The 16770-nt window shown below is 35.3% G+C and overlaps 2 protein-coding genes and 1 long non-coding RNA gene across 6 annotated transcripts in view; all 3 read left to right on the forward strand.

Moving 5' to 3' along the window:
• The window catches only part of LOC111417579 (uncharacterized), a 245495-nt gene extending 235183 nt beyond the window's left edge, over positions 1–10312 (forward strand). Inside the window, exons 2-4 of one of the 3 annotated variants that reach the window (XR_011639920.1) lie at positions 7690–8154; positions 8694–9101; positions 9171–10312. Coding sequence is in view for 1 of the 3 variants with exons in the window: in XM_071194804.1 (XP_071050905.1) it covers positions 7847–8154; positions 9171–10089 (1227 nt within the window). In the remaining 2 variants the exon portion in view is untranslated. Of the gene's footprint in view, positions 1–7689; positions 8155–8693 lie in introns of all 3 variants that reach the window. The other 2 variants (XR_011639919.1, XM_071194804.1) reach the window with 2 other exon arrangements.
• On the forward strand, positions 2392–5084 carry LOC139429253 (uncharacterized). Its single transcript, XM_071194805.1, has 2 exons — positions 2392–3437; positions 4155–5084. Exons 1-2 carry the CDS (start codon positions 3142–3144, stop codon positions 5041–5043), a joined length of 1185 nt encoding a protein of 394 aa, XP_071050906.1. The 5' UTR covers positions 2392–3141; the 3' UTR covers positions 5044–5084.
• A 1253-nt stretch (positions 10313–11565) lies between the features above and the next one.
• Positions 11566–16215, forward strand: LOC111418920 (uncharacterized). 2 transcript variants are annotated; one of them, XR_011639922.1, is made up of 4 exons: positions 11566–15078; positions 15162–15236; positions 15569–15800; positions 16078–16215. It is a non-coding gene; the product is annotated as an uncharacterized lncRNA (long non-coding RNA). The 2 variants fall into 2 exon arrangements; XR_011639921.1 differs by having other exon boundaries at positions 11569–15078; positions 15569–16215.
• The last annotated feature ends 555 nt before the right edge of the window (positions 16216–16770 follow it).

Here is a 16770-nt window from a genome sequence, read left to right on the forward strand (position 1 = left end):
TAGCTCTTAAAAGCCGAGTATCGCCGTCTGAGGAAAATCCCATAATTCTGATGCCAAATTTTTTAGCTTCCTCCTTCATCCATCCAGGTTTAAGTATTTTGGGAAGTTTGTATGTCGCGTTGCAGAAGCAGGTTACTTTGGAGAAGATACTGTCATGTTGGTCCAACGAAGTTACAACTTTAATATCATCAAATTTATGCTGAAGCTTTTCCCATAAATTAGTTTCTGCTTTCGATTCTGCCCACGCCTTCAAATTTCGAAAACTTAAATCATTTTCATCTGTTAAGTTCACGGCTCGGTTTACGACAGGTCTCTGATTAATAATCCCCCTGGGATTATCCTCGGGATTGTCTAATTCCTCAGGAGATTCTTCATTTAAAAATTCTGAATTTTCAACAGAAGTTTTAGCCCTCTTCTTAGGAGCCCCTTCTTGATTACTAGACACAGATCTCGGCACAGATGCTTGAATTTCTTTTTTGTGTGATTTTCTTTTCTTTTTGAAATATTCGACCATCCAATGTAGGACCTATTGGTGTGCTGGTAACATTTTGTAAATTTTCGGATTTCACTTAAATTTCACGTAAATTTTCGGTCACTTCTCACTTGTGATATTCCACTGTTCTCGATTTATTTATGCAAACAGGGAAATAACTACACCCATGCGTTTGTAGAACCAAAATCAAAGAGGGCGATCACGCGTTAGCAGTTTTATGCGACACGACGCCATTTTGCGCAATCTACTTCGCTTCCAGATTCTTCCAATTTTTTTCTAATTCCATACTAATTCCCCACTAATTCCCTACTAATTCCATTATTCTCTATTAATTCCCCGAATTTCCAGAGTAATTCCCCAAATTCCCCACTAATTCCTCTAATTCCTTACTAATTCCTGAAGATTGTACACCAAAATTCCCCTGCGAAATACCCCTCGATTTAACCACTTCCTCTACCGAACGTCCGCAAATATAGCAAATCCTATTCATTTCGGTCACTGTATTTACAAGGTTTTAATTGAATCGTTTATTACAAAATGGGCCTAAGTCACATTACTAGAGTTTTGAGAAAACTAACAAAAACTATTTTATTTTGAGCAGCAGCAGATTTTTCAAAGTTTTTATATATGAACTGTTTTATTAGATAACAGTCTTATATTATTTTTAGTAGAAAATGATAAGATTGGGGTCACTGTATTCAAGATTAAAGCTACACGCAGACTGGCGCGACCGCAGCCGCGGTCACGATCGGCGTCACACTGGCGGCCGATCGCAGCTGTGGAGAATGAATGACGTAACTCATACCGGCGCGATATGATTCCAGAAAAAGTGCGTCCTGGCGGCGTTTTAGAGCGCAGTGGCGACCAGTTGTGACTTGACGAGTTTGGCCGCATGATCGCGAGAAATATGGACTCTGCAACGGAACAGTTAACGGAAAAGTTAATCGAAAATATTAAGAAACATAGAATACTATATGATTTATCACATCCAGAATATAAGAATAACAGAAGCAAAAATAAGATTTGGGGCGAAATAGGAACTTTGTTTAACATAGAAGGTATGTATGTTAACATTTTTTAGCAATATATTGTAGACATTAGTGAAAGTAATATTGAATGTGTTCAGGCCCATAGTCAATGGGTCAAAGGGTCTGTAGCCCTTTTCGGGTTCTCTACAAAGGAAACAATATATTATTCTAACATCATGTTTATATTTTGTATGGCTTAGAGAGATAATACTAAAGTTATTACATATTAAAAAAATTCACAAAATTTTGTCGTATCTGAAACGAATAGTTTGTAGCCCTTCGGCCGTCAACTGGAAGAACATCTAAGACTCCTATAACAGGCTCTGCATCCTCTAAGAGATGTGAAAAGGGTGCATCCGTTTTTTCCGTACGCAAATAGTTATGTAGAATGCATGTTGCTTTGACAATCTTTATAGACGTTTCTATCTTGAGTTCTAAGGGCCTGTAAAATAACCTCCATTTCTGAGCCAAGATTCCAAAGGCATTTTCGACTACTCTCCGAGCACGACATAGGCGCTTATTGTAGTTTTCTTTTCGAGTATCATAACGTGACAATCTGTATGGGAATGGTCTCATTAAGAAAAGGTGTTAAAGCAAATGCTTCATCGCCAATAAGTACACACGGGGTTTCTTCATTTTGACCAGGCAAAGCTCTATTTGAGGGAATGTTCAATGATCCTCTGGACAGCCGTTGTCCAAAAGAAGATGCCTCAAAAATGCCACCATCACTGTTCTTACCATATCCGCCTATATCCACACAAATAAATTTGTAATCGTAGTCCACAATAGCTAATAACACAATAGAAAACTTTTTAAGGTAACCGTAATAATTCGAACCGCTATTAAGGGGTTAGGCCACAGTAGCGGTTATGAAATCATGTTTCAATTCAATTTTTTTTTTTTGTATGAAAAAGTGATTCATTTATAAAACTAATTACGGATCTATTTAGTGTAAATATCAAGCTGATGAAAAATATTTTTTTTTGTTATACAAAATGGCCGACTACTGCTATCTGCCTTTGGAAAGTTTTGTCACGGTACTTCACGGCATGACATTTGGCACCCACAATTTTTGCCCTAAAATTAAAAAAAAAATCTCGTTAATCTACAATAGAATACCGAGAGAAGTACGTACGGGATTTGAAAAATATTGTTTTATTCGGAAATTATAGGCATTTAAACTTAAAAAATGAATTTTTGGTAAAAAAATTCGTATAAAACTGCTCATAAAATAAAAAGTTTTCAATTAATCAGAAATTCCGTACGTACTTCTCTGCAAAATGCAATTAGGAACATAATGTTAAAATTTCAATCCGATCGGATCAAAATTGTTGAAGTTATTTGTCACGCCAATTAGAAAAAAACTATTTAGAGAAAAACGTGTTTAAAGTTTAACATATAGTTTTTTTGTTGTTAAACTTAGAAAATGAAAGTAAAAAATTTTTTTACCGTTATTCTGCGATGCCAGCTCCGTAAAGTTGTCCCTCTAAGGCTAGGTACATAGTCTCGACAAAGTCGCGGCGACAATGTCGTGTCGCTGTCGCTAGTAATTGAAACTGTCCGCGACACGACATTGTCGAACAAATTCGTCATGTAGTGCAGTTTGTTGGCAATTCAAAGATGGATTTCGTTGATGATGCTTGTGTAGCATTACTAGCTGTCAGACATTTAAGAAAGAAAAGAAGACAGAGGAGATATTCTGTTCATCCAATAAATAGAAATAGATTTACTAACGGACAGTTTCACACGTTACATATAACATTACGCGAGAATGAAGATAAGTTCTTTGCTTATTACCGTATGACACCTAGTACATTTGATACATTATGCAATAATGTTAAAAATACGGTCTCAAAGAAAAATTGGAATATTATGCAAAGAATAACTGTTCAAGAAAGGGTAGCAATAACACTCAGGTAAGTAATAACGAAAGCATTTATTAAATATTATTATAAATGTGTGTACATATCATATATATCGGAATCCATTGTCGACGACGCAGCTGGACTAGGAGATTCAAAATTTTGTGATGAATGGCCTGTAGATTCACAATTAAAGGGTATAATTGAATGTCGGTTAATTTGAGGTGTTGATGGTCCGACATTTATTGCATGAGAAAGTTGACCGACATTTAACCCCGTTGTAGCTTGCTGCATTATTTGCATAAATTGCATTTTCACCCAGTTTTTTGTTTGAAGAGACAACGTCTTCATATCGTTTAAAAACGACAGAAGAAACATTCTATCACTATCGTTTTCAATGTCATTAGATTTAGCCTTTTTGGATTGTAAAATGTTTAGTAGTTCTTCTTCAAAATTGCTTTTGCGCTTCTTTTTATGAGTTCCAGATGTAGATGGAGTTTCACTGAGGTTATTATTATTTCCGTTATCGTCTAGTTGTACCGAAACATTAGTAGCTGTTTCACGATTTTCAGAATTGGGCAAGAGAAACAAAAGCTTGTTAAAATATTCGTACGTTTTTCTGTTTGTTGCCGAGTCTCCGCTTTTCTGAAATTTCTGAAGTCTTAACTCTCGATTAAAGCTGTCTCTTACAGACTTCCATTTTTTCTGCATGGTTTTTCCTAAAATAATATGATTTTAAAAGTTTTATAATAATATGCTCCTACGTTTTAGATTCTTAGCAACGGGCAATTCCTTCAGATCATTGGCATTTGAGTATCGTGTTGGTGTATCAACTGTGTCCAATATTATTCGAGAAACATGTTGTGCTGTATGGAATACTATGGTGAACGAGTTTTTAGCGGAACCCACAGAAGAACAGTGGAAAAAAATTTCAGACGATTTCTTCCGGAATAGCAATTTTCCAAATTGTATTGGAGCCCTCGATGGTAAACATATCAGAATTGTTAAACCACCACATAGTGCTTCTTTATACTACAATTATAAACATTTTTTCTCTATTGTGTTACTTGGTTTGGTAGATAGCAATTACTGCTTTACGGCCATTGATGTAGGTGCATATGGAAAAAGTGGAGATAGTAATGTATTCAAAAATTCTTCGTTGTTTAAGAGAATACAAAGCAACACGTTAAACATTCCGGAAGATAACATTATACTCCAAACAAAAATAAAAACACCAATGGTGATTGTAGCAGATGATGCCTTCGGTTGTAGTAAACATGTTTTAAGAGGTTATAGCAGAAAAAATTTGAGCGTCAGAAAGAGAATATTCAATTACCGACTTTCGAGAGCAAGGCGTTATGTTGAATGTGCCTTTGGAATCCTTGCTAATAAGTGGAGAATTTTCCATACTGCAATAAATTTAGATCCCGACTTTGTTACAGATGTTGTTAAGGCAGCTTGTATACTACATAATTTTGTAATAAGAAAAGATAATCATGGGTCGCACAACAATGACGAGGTACAAGATTTTCAATTCGATAATATTGAGCCTATTGCGACTGGAGGTGGTTCAAATATTGCATTAGCTACGAGGGAAAAATTTGCCGACTATTTTGTGTCCTCTGTAGGTGCACTTTCTTGGCAATATGATTACATTTAAATTATTTCATGAAATAAAGTACATTATTACACTTTAACTTACCTCTTTCGTTTTTTTCTTTATTATTTAACTTAGCCCAATCTAAATACATTATTTCTCCGATTTCTTCCCATAACCTAATTTTTAAGTCACGATTATGGTAGTCGTTATTTGCTAAATTATATAGAGCTGGACGCTCTTCAATAGCATCAATAAATTTTTCGATGTCAAACATTATTGTCAAGTATTGTTAACAAACAAACGTATTCGTTCTACAACGATTAACTTATATTAATATAAGCTGAATGTAACTCGAGTTGAGCGCCCTCTACAACTTAAAACAAAAATATAAACATGCGGAATAGCGAATTTTTCAACTTTTTTTAATATCAGCGACACTGACGCGATAGCATGAACACAAATTTTACGGCACTATTTACGTTACACTAGGCTGCGTATGGGTGCGTCTTTGTCGAGATGCAACTAAGTCGCGCACAGCCGCGACAATGTCTTTGTCGCAGTTACTATGAACACTACATGCATTTTATACTGAATGCGACTTCTTTGCGTCTTTGTCGCCGCGACTTTGTCGACACTATGTACCTAGCTTAAGGCAAGATTTTCCTCCTCTTCCGTTTTCCTGGACGATTTTGCACTCGAGCGTGCGTCCCTCACCGCATCCGACAGCGATCTCTCAGCGTTGTCGACGCGTAGAGCATCCACTTCCACGCAAAAATTGTAGCAGTTGGGCCCTATAGTCATGCCCAAAACTTTCATAATCTCCATTACACTGCCGAGGCCATCGTTGAAAGTGCACACTGCAACGTCTGAAGCTATATCTAAAACCATTTTGCCGCTTGAAGTGCTCTTCGGTGCCAATTTCCACACGGTAGAATTGAAGCTCTCGTTGTTGTTTTGCGTGAAACCCCCTAAACAGCGGGTAAGCAGATCGTTGTTGGACAGCTCTTCATAAATTGGCTTGATGGCTTCAAAAACTTGAATATTGAGCGGCTCCTTATGGCGGTAAGAAGAAAGAGCATTCGTAGCATTCGCTTTCTGCCATGTACACCATGAGTCTGGACCGGGTGGGCATTTGTCGTGCTGCGGTTTTTCGTCGGTGGATAACTTGTGGTGGAGTGTGGCCCAAATTTCCTTCTTCATATCTTCAATACTGCCTGTGTTTCTTCGTATCGCCAATCCATAATATATGCTCAATTCATCAATTAACTTTCCTGTTAACTTTCCTTTGCCGCCAAGTCCTTCCGTTTTTTTTTTCAAATTTCGGAGTCGAGTGCCCATACGTTTCTGAACATGATCGATACATTCTTTTTTTTGTACAGTTACATTTTCATAAAGTGCTGCATCTATAACACCATTAAAAGTTTTGCTATCGCCATCTCCAATATAGTAGGCATACATTGTTCCGTGTAATTCGTCAGAGCGCTTGAACATTTGGACAACTGAATCGACCTCCATTTTTCCTGCAGAGCCCTTATGATTGCTTTGGCATGTTTCTTCATGTCCTTCATACCATTCCTCATATTCTGCCGTGCCTTCTTTACGTTTCCAAAATTCACAGGACTTACAATATTTTGATTTCACTTCGATATCAATCACCTTGCCCGTGAACCAACCAATTAGAGATGATATTCCGTAAAGGGAAGTAAATCCCCTCTTTCGCCAAGATCCATCACCCGAAACTGTAATTCCCTCGTTCTGTCCTTTTTCGAGTGACCTAGCTTTCTCTTCTGCAGCTGCCTTTTTCATGCTCGTACTACGCACAGCTTTGGTTGCTGTAGCAATTGCTCCGACAAGTTTATCATAAAATGAATGGTATATCGGCCGCGGCAAGTCCATGAACGCACAAAATTTCTTTATACCATGCAAACCTACACCTAATAATCGCATCGCAAGGGTAATTCTACGATTAACTTCATACCCATTTCGTACGTAAGGGCAATTAGGTATTTCGGTCTTTTCACACTGTTTGCAAGAAATCACGATTTTAAACCCCAAACCGCGTGGAGCCGATTCAGTAAATTTTACGTCTTCACCGCACTTTTTGCAAACAACTACTTCGGCAATTGCGTTCATAACAGTTACGAAATTTATAAATCTGTAACCGAATTCGGCGTTAATGCCAACATCATGGGAACTTGTTGACGATCGCAGTTTTTTGGCCGATGCACTGACATGTTCTAGTCCATCTCTCTCCACTTCGAATCTATTTAGCGGTCGACGTTTTGAAATACCGGTCTTGTGCGAAGACCAAGTATTTGACTTCGTGCCCTTCTTCGATGCAAAAACCTTTTTTTGGCTGCTCATTGCAGAAAAGCCGAACGGCAAACGGCGTTCTTTTAACAGTTACAAGAAAACAATGTTTATTTTCAAATGAAATAACTACCGTTTGTAAAATGTACTTACCACGAGTAACAAATTTCACAATAAATTAAGAGTCTTGAAAAAGACTAATGTTTAAAATTAAAGGTTTAGAAACGCAAACAACAAAGAAAAACCGGAAAAACCAAAAAGCGAAATGCCACGTAACTACCACGTAACGCACAGATGAACACTATTTGCAAACTGTCATTTTCTAACTGTCAAACTGTCTTACTAGTCATGCCTACCGGTATAGCTCCGAAAATCCGGAGGCGTAGCGCGCTTAAGGTGGAATTTCGTTGCGACGTCCAGCGTTCGCGGCCCGCCGCGACGTCCAGCAGTAACGGCCAGCCGTTACGTTCGCGTGAATTTCGTTGGAACGTCTGAGTCTGTGCTTCGGCAGCATTTATGTTCATGCTTCTGTAGTGAAAGGTGCTTTTTAAAAATGGATAGGAAGACGTTAGCGGCATTGATTTTGCTAGAAGAAGAAGAAGATGATGATATTAGGCTTTTGCTATCCATTCGTGAGGACACTAGCGAGTTATATAAATCTCGAAACCAAGAAGGGTATTTTGAAATACTTATAAGAAATCATCTCAATGCCGATGATGAAAAGTTTCGCAGTTTCTTCAGGCTAAATAAAGAGCAATTTAATTTTGTGTTGAATCTCGTTCATGCAGATTTGAAGAAACAATCCACAAATTGTGTGAAAAACCCAATTTCTCCTGAGGAAAAGTTAGCGTTGACCTTAAGGTAAGGATGTTTTCTTTGTAAAAAAATACAGATGTTTAAAAAAAAACCAACAATTTTATCAAAAATGCACGTTTAATTAACAAAAGCAATATATAAGTTTATTTCATGTTGTAATAGTCGTTTGAATAGGGTGTCATAAACGTAGTGGGCGTATGATCATCAGGTGTACTTGTATTATGGGAAGTATTGAGGGAAAATGTTGGAGTTGGTGCCTGTGGTTGGTGGGGTTGTGTCTGTGTATGTGGAATATTTATTATTGGGGAAGATGCTTGTAAATTAGTCACTAGTGTTAGGATTTGTAACTTTGCTTGCGATATTAAATTGGGAGGTAGCTTTTTTACCATTAGAGCGATGCTTCTCATGAATAAATCCACTTCATCTTCTTCCTTTTGGTGCGTTAATTGTGATAGAACGTGAAGACGATGTTTAGACCGTTCTTCCAATTCGTGTAATAATTTCGCTTTTGCGTTGCTAGGTGTTGAACTGCTGCAAGTTGGCGTGTTTGAACGGCTTCTATCGTCCATGTTTGTTCTTTTTAGTATTTTCGGATTTGGCTGATTTAAATGTATGGAATCTGGTGATCCTACGTCGTCTTCAATTATTCTTGATTGCGATTCCGAATCAGTTTGAACATCTTCATCGCCGCTATCCTGAGTATTCTGAGATGATTCGGTGTTTTGCTGTACATTACAATTTTGAATGCGGCTACAATAATAAATAAATAAGAAAACTTAAAAAAACATAACTCAAAAGAGATAGTATACCTTCGTTCAGATTTGAGAAGTTCCAAAAATGTTAGCTGTTCGTATAAATGCCATTTTGATGGTCTTGTTGATGCTGCCGAACCAGTTCCTTGCTTTTGTTTTCTTTTTTGTTTTAAGTAGTTATCGCGAATATTTTTCCATCGCAATTTACAATCCTCGGCTGGAAAAATAAAATAAGAATAGGTACATAATATAAAAACATGAAATTGTATCGTATCGTATCGAATGATGTTTTGATGTTCTTTTTTTTAGGTTTTTAGCTACAGGTGAAACATTTAAATCCCTTTCATTTGCCTTTCGTATCTCATCCAGCTACATTTCAATTGTTGTCCGAGAAACATTAGAAGTGCTATGTCTGCGTTTAGTTCCTATATTTCTACCACCACAAAATGAAATAGATATGAAGGAAAAAGCACAGGAATTTTGGAATAAGTGGAATTTTCCTAACTGCGTCGCAGGAGTTGATGGCAAACATATTCGAGTTTTTTGTCCCAGAAAAAGCGGATCGCTATTCTTCAATTACAAGGATTATTTCTCAATAGTATTGCTTGCTATGGTAGATGCAAATTGCAAATTTTTATTTGTGGATGTTGGTGCCTATGGAAAAGAAGGAGATAGTACCATTTTTTCAACTTCTGAAATGGGCAAACAAGTGTACTCTGGAAAATTATTTCCAAAAGACGAAATGCTTCCCAATTCGAACAAAAAGTTGCCGTATGTTGTAGTTGGCGATGAAGCGTTTAGATTACACAGACATTTAATGAAACCATACAGCAAATTATCTGCTAAATCGGATAGGAGGAAAACTATTTACAACTATCGATTATGCAGAGCTCGACGAGTCACTGAAAACGCATTTGGTCTTTTAAGCCAAATTTTTCGCATTTACTACACACCAATAGCTATAAATCCAGAATCGTGTGATAAGTTGATCATGGTAACTTGTTGTTTGCACAATCTGTTAAGAGATGCATTTTTGGAGAAAGGCAATCGACCCTTTTACGAATATGATCCAAATGTACAGATCCCGAACAATGTGACTCCATTAGCAGGAGCAGGTGGCTTTGCAAGTGCAAATGGTTTGGAAGTAAGGGAAATGTTCACCCAGTTTTTTAATGAGGATGGGGCACTCCATTGGCAGAATGATCGTGTTTTTAGAGTGTCCAGTTAATTTCTGTATGCTATTATACAGTGAGCGCAAAACTATTGGAATAAATTCACTTAAAATTCTTTTGTTTTTGAAAACATATTCGGACCCGCTAATTTTTATTTTTAGTTGCGCATTTTCTAAACTAATTTTTATTTATACAGGGTGCCCCAGAAATATAAATAGTTTAATATAAATAATTTAATATAATGTACTTAGCTAGCACAAATATATACATGCATACTTACATTTCTTCAATAACACTACACCAATCTTATTCCACGCATTTTCCCGAATCTGGTGATCCTTAAAGTCCTTATTTGCATGGTCGTAAATGCAAGGATATTCACGTACTTGTTCAATTAATAATTCGTCATCATCATGAGAAAATTTTTGCGACATTTTTAATCTAAATACGAACTCTGCATGCAAATATAACCTCTCAAATATAAAGTCACGGTTGGCGTTCGCGTCTCGACATGTTTTTGAGCAGTCGGGACGCAGCCGTCGACGGCTGGCCGCTGAGCCGTCGGGACGCGCCGCGTCAACGAAATCAATTCCATTGTATGCATTGTATTAGTGCTTGACTGCCGGACGTCGCGGCGGGCCGCGAACGCTGGACGTCGCAACGAAATTCCACCTTTAGGTGCCAGACCTCCGGCTCCGGCCGTACCAGAGGTAGGCTTACGTTATACGCTTAAAGTCGGTGAAAAAAAAATTTTCTCGCTATAATTCGAATGGTATCTTATTTTTATGATGATAAAGCTTCGTTTAAGCAAAAAAAAAAAAACGATTTTTTGAAAATTCTACTGTGGCCTAACCCCTTAAGAGGACATTTGAGAAATTATATATGTGAATTATAATTTAAATCAATTTTTTTTTCAAATAGATATGTTCAATTATTATATCTATTGTTACATTGTTTCATTTTTTCAGCAAAAATGTTCTATTTTTAAACCCTATGTTTGTGACGTACACATTAAACAGTTTCTATGGTTATGACGCACAATTTTTTGCAATGCTATGGATATGACGAACACTTTTTCAATCACAATGGATATGCCGTATACAGCGTGTCCCGTATCTTCCGCATCAGAGCATTATACGGTTGTAGAATACATTATTCTGAAGCGATCTTTCTAATAAAATTTTTTCGAAATGTTTATAATAACCGCACGGGAACTGTTTAACGGCGACCAATAACGGACGACTTTGATTCATCGAAAAAGTTTATTTCTCTTTCCATGACGAATCTATTGGTGAGTACACGTGGGAAACGAGTTATCATCGGCGTAGCGAACCGGCCGAGGGTGGCACCGATTACCTGAGTCTGCTTTGCGATCTGCTGATTGGACGAAAAACAGTTCCTTTAAACAGTTCCCGTGCGGTTATTATAAACATTTCGAAAAAATTTTATTAGAAAGATCGCTTCAGAATAATGTATCCTACAACCGTATAATGCTCTGATGCGGAAGATACGGGACACGCTGTATACTCGCATGCGACGGAAACCGGCTGCCACTGTGGTGTGCACAATCGGTTCAGGCGCGTGCTACTTAAGAGGTTAAAAAAATATTCTCATTAGCTTTGTTCGTTGGGACTGCACTACTCTGCACGACATGGCACTAGTATGACGGCATGGTGCAATGAAGTGTAAGTAAGTGCAATGTCATGTCAACTTAGTGCAGGTCAGAAAAGTGTATAAACCGTGGTCGCAACGAACAGATTTTTATAAAAAAAAAGTGTATAATATTTGAAATGGACGAACTGGAGATTATCAGCGAAATACTCGTGGAAAATGAAATTATTATTATATTATTATTATTTTTTATTTTTTCAATTATTAGCGAAATATATTTTCTACACCAACTACTAACCCTTATAAGTTCTTTCAAAAGTACTACTTAACGTATAAAGAAATCACATGCTAAATTGCACCAAAATCGATAAGCAGTACTTGCAAAAAATAAAATTTGGGGTGGTGAGGGTAGTAATCCCAGCCACCCCTAAATGAGAAAACACAATTAATATTTTTAAATGTACTATAAGTGTATTTAATGAAGCCAAAATCGACAGGGTAATTTTCAAATTATTCCAAAAAAGTAGGGGTAGTTTTCTACTGCCTCTACTGGGATTGAATATACTGTGTTCTCTAATACAACAAATATTAATTATTATAAGGTTTTATTTCTTAATATTTAATATTAATTATTACAAAACACGCTTTCAAATATTCCGCCATTTTAGTTACACTGAATTACACTGCACTTATTGAACTTAATCGAAAGCAGGTGCAACAAAATCTGCAGTAACTTACACCCGCTGCACGAAATTGCACTGCGCATGGCCCAACGAACAGTATGAGTGCAACTGCACTAAACTACACTATCCCCAACGAACACACAACATTTGCACTAAACTGTTTAGTGCAAGTAGTGCAGTCCCAACGAACAAAGCTATTCTCAACTCACGTTATTGACAGTAAACTTTGATCATATTATTTTAAAATAATTAGTGTATGGAAGAGCACGAAGATCAGTTTATTCAAGAAGTTTTTACAGACATTTTGTCGGATGCTGAAGCATATACTGATAGTGACGACAGTAGTGAATCAGGTTTTGTTTTGCCCAGAGAAGGAATGTAGTTCTACCAATACCGGAGTCGGACTCAAGTGATTTTTCAGATGATGAGTTGCCAGCCACCATATGGAGTAAAATAGATCATCCTCGCAATTTGGAGCAATTTTTAGGAGATCCAGGAGTAAAAATATTTCCAAACTGCAACGACAGCGTAAACGAAGTTTTAAACTTATTCATTGATGATGAATTTTATGACATGATTGTTACCGAAACAAACAGATATCATACGCAAAACATTGATAAATTCAAAAACCAAAAACGTACAAAGAAATGGATTAACGTCAATATTCAGGAAATAAAACAATTTTTTGGACTAAATATACTTATGGGACAAGTGAAAAAAAATAAAATAAATGTTTATTGGAGTACAGATCCGACAATTGAAACACCAATATTTGGTAAAACTATGCCGAGAAACAGATTTCGTCAAATTATACAGTCGGTTCACTTTTCAAATAATGAAGAAAATATATTGTATAAAAGAGTTGCACAGTAATACATGGTGTAGTGGAAGACCAATTCACTGTAATTGAACTCCACCATGAGATTGCCTTTAAAAGTTAATTTTGTATTTTTTATATTATAATCTTTTTTCTTTATTTGCGATTTTTTGTACTTTTTCTTTTTGTATTTATTTATTTTTGTGAGGCAATAAAGCGATTATTATTATTATTATTATTATTATTAAATAACCCAGACAGATTATATAAAGTTAAACCAGCATTAGATTATTTTAAAAATAAATTTCAAACTGTATACTCTCCTAAACAACAGTTATCACTGGATGAGCCTATGTTGCCGTACAGGGGAAGGTTATATTTTAAAGTTTACAATCCTGCAAAAATCAATAAATACGGTATATTGATTAGAATGGTTTGCGAAGCAGAGTCTGGCTATATTTGCAATTTCCAAATATATACAGGTAGTGGTCAAAAATTGAACGATACTATAACTGATCTACTCACTAAACATGAAAGTTTGTGGCATCATGTTTATCTCGATAATTATTACAACAATGTTAATTTAGCGGAAATATTGTTGCAAAAAGTAATTAGAATTTGTGGAACTATAAGGGCAAATAGAGGTTTGCCAATGCAACCTACGAAGCTTCGCTTGAAAACCGGAGACTCAATTTCTTCGTAGGAATGAAATACTTCTCCAGGTGTGGATGGATAAGAGAGAGGTACGAATGATATCCTCTATTCACAATGCGACAATGATCGATACGGAAAAAATAAACAAAAAAACAGGTCTGCCTATCCGAAAACCTGTATGTATAATTGCTTATAATAAATACATGAAAGGTGTTGATTGTGCAGGTCAATACCTTTCGTATTATTCAGTTACTAGAAAATCCATAAAGTGGACAAAAAAAAGTGTTATGTTTTTCTTCAACTGCGCATTATTTAACGCATATCGCGTTTACAATATGTATAATATTATATACAGAGTTGTGAACTCGGTTGCCTACATTACGATTTATAACGTTTGCCGGACCTCGTGCTCGACTTGAGGTCAAGAACGAATTGCACACAGAGTATACAGAGGCCGGACTCCGGCTAATAAATTGGCACTCCTATCTATCCTTGTTCAACTAATGAAAACTTCGTATGGTACTTTCTCTCTCACATAAACTGAATCGATGTAGATGGCGCAATGGTCGCGTTACAGTAGTATTTAAAGAACCCAATAGATGGCACCATTTATTTCAAAATTTTTAAGTGGTAAACTCGTAGACTTTAAAGGAGGCAATAGATGGCGCCATGTATTTCAAGTCCGTAAATCTGTAAATCCCAGATGCGTCCAGTTGGTCCAGTTCTATCAAAACTTGCGTGACTTGCTTATTCAGCCATTTCAACATTTTTATTTACTTCATCAATCTTTTATCTGTGTCTTGTTTAATTATTGTGTAGTTTTGCCTGTTTAGCGTTTGATTATTACATAGATTTGTTTAGTAGTTTATTTGTTTGTATAACTTAGTTTTCATTAGTTTATTTCCATATTTCGTTATCTTAGAATTAGTTAGTTTTTACGGCCTAGTAGAGTTTTATAGTAGAATTTAGTTATAATGGATAGCAATTGCTACATTTGCGGACGTTCGGTAGAGGAAGTGGTTAAATTATTTTCTTTTCCATTAAATATCAATAAGTAAATTTATAAATTTAAGTTAGATAGATTTTTTGTACTAAATGAAAATTTACTTTGATACTTTAGACAGCGATTATGGAATGAGTGTCTTGGTGTACCAGCAGAAAACACGTACTCTAGACGTATGAGAATTTGCAACAATCACTTTACAATGGAAAGCTTTATGTTGAATAAGACCCCCTTGACCTTAAAAAGAGATGCAAAGCCTTTAAGAGTGATCATGAATGTAAATTCCAATTTCTTACTTCAATTGCTTCTATTTACTTTTAGAATGAAATTTACAGTTCTAATTACATTTTCTTTATTCAGGAAGCACACATTGTAACGAGTGAACCGCTTAGGCAGCCTGAACTGGAGCAAAATAATTTAACGGATTCTGTCATAGTAAGTTTTACTTTTATTTTCACTTTATCAATAACATTGATAGGATACCATATTATGTTGAGAGCTGTCAGAAACAAATATTAATTAATTTCTGTGCTGACTATTGTTATTTTTGAACTTTTTAACATTATCACTTTTTACTCAACAAGGTTTTTTTACTTTGTAATGTATTTAATAATAATAATAATAATATATGTTTATTGATGATGCAACAAAAGTGCAACAAACCAAAAAAAAATATATACATATAAGTAAATACAATCATGAACACTATAAAATTATCAACAAAACCGCCGGATTTGTGTATAAAATAACACTTTATTTATTTATAGGAGTTAAATATAACAAAAGACGCTGCCATACCTTCCTCCGCTACAAATCCAACAACAGAGTCAGTATTTAAGAAGAGCCAGTTTAGTGCAACAATCAAAGAAAAATCACTGCGACGAATTTTAAAGAACAAAGAAAAACAGATCCGGAGACTTAAAAAGAATTATGAAAATAAAACTACATTTCTGAGAGATATGTTAAGCACACCAGAATCTTTTACTCAGGTTTTTAAAGGTAATAGTATTTACTTTCCAATTATTTAATCACGAATTGAGGCAACATGTTTAAGTCTTAGTTGTGATCATAGTTAAAGTAATGTAATCGTGATTAATAATAATAATAACAATAAGATAAATGACGAACTAAGAACTTAAAATTATGACTAAGACTAATACATGTTACATGAATCTAACATAATACAAGCTGAGCTAAGTAAATGTGTTGTCAAATTTTAAACACAACATATTTAAACAAAATGCAAGCAACTTTTCCACTGTAATTGTTTGTACAGATAAGAAAATTTCCTTCAGAATGCAGGTCAGGACGCTTCAGCTTTCAGACATTGCTGTTTACTTAAATAAATAGTTTGTTATTTTTTATCAGTTGTCTTTTATAACTTATCATGTTTAATAAAATTGCTTTGTTTTAATTCTGGTCTTGGTCGCTTTGTTAATTTATTCTACTCGCTGAAATATTGTTCCTTTTCTCTTTGTTTTAATTCTCGTCTTGGTCGCTATGTTATACATAATTTATTCTGTTCGCTGAAATATTGTTATAATTGATACGAACAGAAACAAATAAAAAGAAATATTACAGTTTATATCAATTCTATGTTATAATTTATTCTGTTCGCTGAAATATTGTTCTAATTGATACGAACAGAAACAAATAAAAAGAAATATTACAGTTTATATCAATTCTATGTTATAATTTATTCTGCTCGCTGAAATATTGTTCTAATTGATACGAACAGAAACAAATAAAAAGAAATATTACAGTTATATATTCCATACAGTTATATAAATAACATTTTATCATTAATTCTGTCTACTGCTCGTTTTTGCTGTAATACTTTTAATTTTAGTCGCTTTGTAGAATTTTTTTATTCTGGCTGTCTTAAATCTGTTGTTTGCAATTGCAATTTGTATTCCTAAATTTGTCTAGAAATTTATTTAACTTATGGTATGCTAGAGTTTTTCATGGG

This window comes from Onthophagus taurus, chromosome 3, assembly GCF_036711975.1.
Source record: "Onthophagus taurus isolate NC chromosome 3, IU_Otau_3.0, whole genome shotgun sequence".
Lineage (NCBI taxonomy): Eukaryota > Metazoa > Arthropoda > Insecta > Coleoptera > Scarabaeidae > Onthophagus > Onthophagus taurus.

Bases quoted from the DNA above. Each gene is read 5' to 3' on its own strand.
- LOC139429253 (XM_071194805.1), top strand. From the start codon at position 3,142: ATGGATTTCGTTGATGATGCTTGTGTAGCATTACTAGCTGTCAGACAT. The intron at 3,438-4,154 runs GTAAGTAATAAC...CCTACGTTTTAG, and splicing joins AGGGTAGCAATAACACTCAG to ATTCTTAGCAACGGGCAATT.